The following is a 7,164-nucleotide window of genomic DNA, read 5'->3' as shown; positions in this document are numbered from 1 at the left end:
CAAGCATGGTCTGTGTCTGATTTAAGCGTCACCATAGGCTAACAGCATCCATTGCAACGCTGTTTGCAGATGCACCAGTGGCTGCTCCCACTTGTAGCAGTCATGGCCTTAATGCTTTTTGGGTGGGGTGATTTAAGCGTCACCATAGGCTAACAGCACCCATTGCAACGCCGTTTGCAGATGCAGCAGTGGCTGCTCCCACTTGTAGCAGACATGGCCTTAACGCTTTTTGGGTGGGAGGACCCCTCTGTGGGTGTCTGTGCCGGGTACGGTGCTGGTGTGTACACAAGCCATGCATAGCATGAGGGGGACGGGAGACTGAGGTCTTCCCAGGGTTGGATAGGTCTGGTGGGAACTGAGACATGTTCCCCAAGGGAAGGCCGGCCCCTGGATCACGACTGCTTGATCCGACCCAACCGTGCCGGGGCAGAGAAGAGCAGAGCCTTTCCCAAAGCAGCCGGCAGGCACAGTCATTAAAGTTCGTTGGGACACCATGCCCTCGGTATTAGGAATAAATTTTTAAGTGGTATGTAGTTGGTATAACCAAACTGAGGAACCAAACGTGGCTAGATGAAAGGACTCCTGTAATGGTTAAAACAGGCTGATATAATCTAATAAGCTCAAACTTTTCCTGACAGCTTCCCCAAAAGGTGAATACACTGAAACATATGTCTGCTTATACATGGTTGTGAATGGGTCGAACCTGTGGCTTAACTTCAGACTCAGGAAACACAGTGAAACTAAGTTCTTGTTCCAGCTCCAGGTATGTGGCTGTGGTCAGTTAGTTCATTGTGCCAGGCTTCAGCAGGCACATCCTTAAAGCAAAAGGAGCTCTTGTTCCTACGTTTGCTGTGCTGCACCATCTCCTGGGGCTACCAGCCCCAGCTGGAGCCCTGCGCAAAACCAGTGTGCAGCTGCACAGGGAGTTGTGGCACCTCTACCTGCACAGAACGTTTGCACATGCAGTAGAACTGGGAGTGACTTGGCTTTTGGCATAAGATAGGAAAAGCACCAAACAGGACCATTCTGAAAATAAAGGGACTAAAATTGACGTCTTTTTGCCATTTGCACTGGGATGCTCATCTGCGAAGTGCTTCAAAATACAGATTGGTTCAGTCTTGCTCCAGCTGCAGTCACAGCTGATGTGTGATGCCTGCTCCATGGAAAGCAAACCCTTCCAGTTCTCCGCACAGGCATTTTTCGGGTAAAGAAGCAACAATTGCTGCCATTAGTCTTGCTTCAGGTAAAAATATTACAGCATACTATTTGGGAGGGTATCTAAATTTATTTAAGATAAAATGGTTGTAGTGTACAATGCTACCTACATTGCCAATGGTAGGGTAATATCATTATATTGGTACAAAAGCCTTATTGTGTTATAGGAAGTAAATGCATATGAGCTGGGTGAGTATATGAGCACAGAATCCTCCATGCTGCAAAAAAACCAGTGTTTGAGTTTAACCAAGTTTTTTAACCAAGAAGGAGCCTACAAGGCAGCCGTGCAACAAGTGCAGGGTGGAGGGTACCAAACAGGCTCAAAGGCAGCCCCGGTGAGACCGGTCCCGTACAGCCGCGGTGGCACGCGCGCAGATTTAGGCTGCAGCCTCTGTCAGTTGAAGCTCAGCAGGCTGCGTCCTGGAGATGCTGCTGTATAAAAGCAGCCTCCAGCTGATTCGTGGCTCCAGCAGCATTTACCCTTGTGTAGACTCTGCACTGGGATGAATATCGAGCCTTTTGGATAAGAATAGAATTTTAAAAAGCAGAGAAAGAGAGAAACTACTTAATATGAGTTAGTGGGAGCCATTAAACCCAGGCTCTTCCACAAAGGAGCAGAAATTAACATTCAAGACAGGAAAGTAAGCGCAGTAGGATTTATTTTTACAACCCAGAATGCTTGTAAACTGCATGGCGGTACATGGAAGAAGTGAAGGGTTCCATACCACTAACATATGGAGCACAGGCAAAGACTGCTTCTGTGAGCAGTTTGACAATTATTTGGCTACTTTCTGCTCAAAATATTTGTGACAGCAGCAAGTCAGAGCTGCCACAAAGATGACAAATTCTTTGAAGTCCACTTGGGAATCGCCATTTTCATCCAGGTTCTTGAAGACTTTATCAATAGCATCCTTGTCTTTCCCTGACTGCAAAATAAAAAGAGCAGTTTGAGGTGAGAGGTGGCACAAACCCTAATGCAGCAGCATCACTACCTGCACCCCAAACCAGGGCCCTGGGGGGGCTCTGGGCCCTTGCCGGAGGTGTGGGGGGCACCTGGGGAGCATGAGGTTGATGCCAGCTTGGACGCATTGTACCTTTCCATGGGGGATTGGGACTGAATTGCCTGGGAGGTGGGGGTGTGATGGAGGTGTAAAGGCTACTCCACACAGTCCTGCCGTAGGCCTGACCAGAACATCACGTTATCATGTTTTCTCCTAGTAAGACCTTTTTTTTTTTTTCCTTCTCTTTGCTTGTTTGGTGCATTATATCTCTGGGTATAAAGCCAAGAGGTCCTTCACACCATGTTTGGCCGAGACAGCAGCTCAGCACCCAGCACAGGGTGTGGGACTGTGTGGGACTGCTCTACCTCCACCTGCCCATCTCGGTGCGAGCCGCATGTCTCCTTCTCCGGCTGCCTGACAAGCACATCCTTCCCCCGGGAACTCATGCCACCGCTGGCCTCAGGCCCAGATTGGGGGCTCTGGGTGACAGCAGGACCGAGCACGAGTCCCAGCATCCTCATGGCATGGGTGCAGAACCACATCTTCCCACCCTCTGCACAGCAGCCGTGAGCACATTGGGCACCTCCCTCCAAAAGCATGTGCTCCTGGGTTTATTACACCTGACAGCTGCGGTCATGTACCAGCATGGAGAGGCATGTTTTCTACGTTTGAAACAGCATTTATCATGACTAAAGCTGTGTAATGCAAAGCCCTCAGGACATTACCCAGCTGAATTAAATGCCATGCGTTCCTCATCCGCTGCCTTGGAAAGGCTCAGCTGGAGCTAAGGCAGTTTGCAGTTTTGCAAAATGATGCTTTCCTGGGGCAAATGTCAAATTTAAGCTTCATTAAACACCGCCGCTCCAGCAAAGATGCAAAGTGCCTCAAAAGTGCTTCAAGTGCTCCCTCTGGCCTTGGTGCCGGGCACAAGCTGCTCACAGGAGCTGGCATCCAGGAAGGCATCTCCTGAAGCAAGTGTGATGCTGAGCTTGAGTTACGGCAGCGAAAAATACCAGAAATATCTTTTTTTTCTAAGTTGTCGTAACTGACAGACTGACTGAACCAGTATAGCTCAAGGTTGATATTAAGCAAGGTACTATCCAAGAAAAAGAGATTTTTTAAAATTTTGCCAAAATATATAGGAAAAAAAAAAAAAAGTTGTTTTTTTCTAAAGTAGCCTACAGGAGGGCTTTTTGGCTTGTGTCCTGGTGCTGATTATCTCGTGATTTTACAAAACGCAGTTTTAAAAATAAGCAGGGGATGGCAGTAGAGACCTAGCTAATATAGGAAACAGCCGCGTGGATTTTGTTGGAAAAAAATAAATCTGCTATTTTACTAGAAAGAAATTATATAAACTTGTGGAAATTTTCCATTAATTTAAAATAATTAGTACCTTAATTGAAATCTGAAGGCACTTCTTGATCATGGTCTAATTAACTAAATTTCTTATTCTGTAAGTTCACGTTTCATTTTAAATATATGCATCTTTAAAATCACTAAAAGTTTAACCGGCTCCCTAGATTTGGCTGATGAATGTGTCTGGAAGGTTTTATTCCTCTTCACATTGCAAATTACAATCAGTTTTAATTTTATAAGCAAATATTTTAGATTATTTAGTGAAATATACAAATTAGTTTTAGCCTCTGAGTTGCTTCTGAAATGCACATGTGGGAATTATTTTCTGGAAACTCTTTATAACTGAATCTGATTGATTCAAGATCTTTCCAGATAGTTGTGAGCTGTGTCAGCTATAACCAATTCTAAGACCAGAAATATATATGAGTATTTAAAAGAGTCTGTTTCCCAGAACATTCTTGCAAATAAAAAAATATGGGTATAAATGTCAGGAAAATGCAGGTAAAACTTCTTTTCTGAAGTCAGACTTATGCTCTCCATTTCTTTCTTGCAGTTATTAGTCTGCAAGATAGGACGTTGTTGGTTTAAATTTATTTTAAGTACTGGCATAAAATGTCATTTTTGTGCTTTTTTTCTTTTTTCTAGAATGGGTACAATGGGAAAGGAAGATGGAGACTAGAACATAAGAGGACATTCAGCCAATTATCTTCCTGGAAAATCCCAGTTTTTCCAGCAGTTTCAGGAAATAAGTAGAGCCAGTGAGAGCAGCTGTGGGGAGCTGGAAAAGGTGGTGCCTGGCCAGTAAACGTAGTCAGGAACGACCTTTGAGCATCACCCGATTCGGTAGTTGTCTAGCACAGCTTCTCCCCAACTTTATTTAGACCAAATGTGAAGTTTCAGGGAGATTTCCATGTCTCCTTAGAATTGTGCTTTTGTTGTTGGTTTTGTTTTTCTTTACGTGGAAGAGCTATAGGTAACATACAGCTCCATGATCAGGAACAGGATGCTTCCTATAATTCTGTTGGGTCACAACCACTGATCTGTACAGAGTTTTTTCAGACATTTCCATCTATCCCCCCAGAGCCATCCAAGTTCTTATTCTGAGTATTGCAACTGTGTTTCACTTGTGAGTCATAAATCCAGCAGGCATGGATTTCATCCGGTGATTTCATATAGCTTGCATGGAAAGATACTAAATTGTATCAAGTACCCTGGCCACAGTGCCTTGAAATAGTTGTTAAAAAAATTGAATTATGCTGGATAAAAAAAGTGCTAGCCACATTTGGAACATTTGGTCCTAGGCTTTCGCAATTAAGAAAATAACTGTGCAGATTTACATTACTCCTGTGTGGAAAGAACAAGACATTGAAAAGTGTTTTCTGGACCTTTAGTGAAGGGAAGCAAATAAAAAAAGACTGAAAATGAAAAGCATTTGGTCTCCCAGGCAGCTGAAGCTTTTACTATAGTATATCAAGCATTTTGAATACCTACTAAGAGAAAATTGAGAGAGAGAGATATACATATATAAAACCTACTTAAATGCACCTGATGATTACATACAAATCTATGTTGTAAAATACTTTTTCAGATCTTTCTTTTACTATTAAAGACAAATGCAAAAGAGTTTGCTCTGAGTTGTTCTTATTTATGCATGATTTTGATGAGCATATGGAGTATGTAGTATAAATACCTAGAGAAAGTAAATGTATAAATATTTAGAGAGATTCCCCATCTGCAATCAAGATCTCAAATTGTCGACAACATAATTACCTTCACAGAAGTTGTGACATGACGTAAGCTGATAAATCCAGGGATAAACAGAAGAAAAGGGGAAATTCTGAACATGAAACCAGATCCATTTCAAAGCCATTGTCCTGATAACTGCAGTTATGAATTTCATAAACAGGGAATGGCCTTGAATATTAGAATCAGTTTTACACAGTATGTGTAAAGATTTTTTTATTTAAAATTTTTCTACAAACTATTGTGTATTTCTGGATGTAATTTCCCCTATAACGTACTAAACCTTGTATCTGTGGGCAGCCCTTGCACCAGCTGCACAGAACCGATGCCGCGCTGTTCTCTTACCGAGAGGAAGTTTGGGAGCTCTTTTTCCAGGAGGGTCTTTAGTTCTGCTTTGGTGAGGGTTTGCCTGTTGCCATCAGTCTTGGCGTACTTGTCAAAGACAGCAATGGTCATTCCCATCGCAGTTTCCAGCTGAGACATGTTGCTGCTGGAGTCCGGCTTTCTTCTGAACAGGAACAGCCTCAGGTCTCTCTCGGAGGACGGGCACTGGTCTTATTCTGGGGTTCTTTATGCAGCTGTCCCGCCCAAGCAATGGTCACACACCATAGGAACAGTTATCCCTTAGCAAACATCCGTATCTGAGCACGGCTTGGCATACACGCCTCTGTGCTGACGGCTATTCAAAACTCAAGCTTTATCACTCTGGTGTGGCTGATAAAACCAGTTGCTCACCAGAAGAAACCAGCCTCTCCTTCAAGATACACAGTGTGACTAACAAACGAAAGTCAGATTTTGATACTGGCTGTTTGCTCAAGAATCAGATTTGTTCCTTCAGATATCCTCATCTGAGCGGAGGGTTCAGAGGAGCCCAGCTTTGGCAGAGTATATGCTAGCCTGCTCAGGAGGAAGAGGAGCAGCTCACTCCTCTAGTTAGGGACTCTGCGAGGTGCTGCCCGTGCTGAGCCAAGAGCAGACATAGCCTGCGCTCTCTGCCATGCACAGGACCTTGTGGCAGACCAGATGCCTCACTAGCACGCACCAGAGGTGGGATTCACTGCATCAAAAGTAGAGGTCTGCCATGCAGACAGCTAACCTAGCCCCCTGGGCTTGCACTCAGTCCACAGTGGATGTCTGAAACAGATCTGGTGGACCAGCATCTCCCCAGGCCCAGTAAAGGGAGCCTTGCAGAACCATTCCGCAAAGAACTTGCTCAGATGGTGATATCTGAAGGAATAAATCCAATACTTGAGCAAACAGCCAGTATCAAAATCCATCTTGATCTGCATTGAAATAACTTGTTATTGATTATGTGCAGTGTCAAACCTGGCAATAAAATGGACTGTACTGAAAACAAAAGGTCTCTTTGAAGTCCTGTGGTCCTCTGTGGCTTCTGATGAACTTTGTGATTTACTTGAAAACTGTGGTCCCCCATCATTAAAATGCCAAGCACACTGGATCCATATCTGCAGACAACAGAGCTGTTTGAGGGTCTGGGCTGGGAGCTGAGCGGTACCTGGGCAGTGTTCGCTCAGGTGATGGAAGCTGATCAGCTACAGCTACACTGAGTTTTGGACAAGTTAAAATTTCTGGCCAAGCAGCAGGGTAACCTGGCCTCTCTCAAACTCCAGGTGGCTGTGCTGGACCTGGAGGAGCTCATTTAGGGTGAGTTACATCTACACTAGAGTCTGCAGAGTGGACACACTCTAAGCAAATTATTTGGGGAACATATCAAAACCAGGGCATCATGCATGAAAAATGCTAATGGACCCCTGGGTGCAGTGCTCTCTGTAGAAGACCCTGACTATGGATTCCCAAATTAAAACCTGAGTTTGGATGTCTTTGGACA

The 7,164-nt window shown here is 44.3% G+C and overlaps 1 protein-coding gene across 1 annotated transcript; it reads right to left on the bottom strand.

Moving 5' to 3' along the window:
• Nucleotides 1-1,991: 1,991 nt before the first annotated feature.
• S100P (S100 calcium binding protein P) lies at nt 1,992-5,798 on the bottom strand. Its single transcript, XM_009705226.1, has 2 exons — nt 5,661-5,798; nt 1,992-2,141 (listed from the first exon to the last, which is right to left on the bottom strand). Exons 1-2 carry the CDS (start codon nt 5,796-5,798, stop codon nt 1,992-1,994), a joined length of 288 nt encoding a protein of 95 aa, XP_009703528.1.
• Nucleotides 5,799-7,164: the final 1,366 nt, after the last annotated feature.

This window comes from Cariama cristata, unplaced genomic scaffold, assembly GCF_000690535.1.
Source record: "Cariama cristata isolate BGI_N322 unplaced genomic scaffold, ASM69053v1 scaffold17108, whole genome shotgun sequence".
NCBI lineage: Eukaryota > Metazoa > Chordata > Aves > Cariamiformes > Cariamidae > Cariama > Cariama cristata.
Note: the sequence above shows the minus strand (reverse complement) of the source record. Positions and strands in the feature narration are given on the sequence as shown.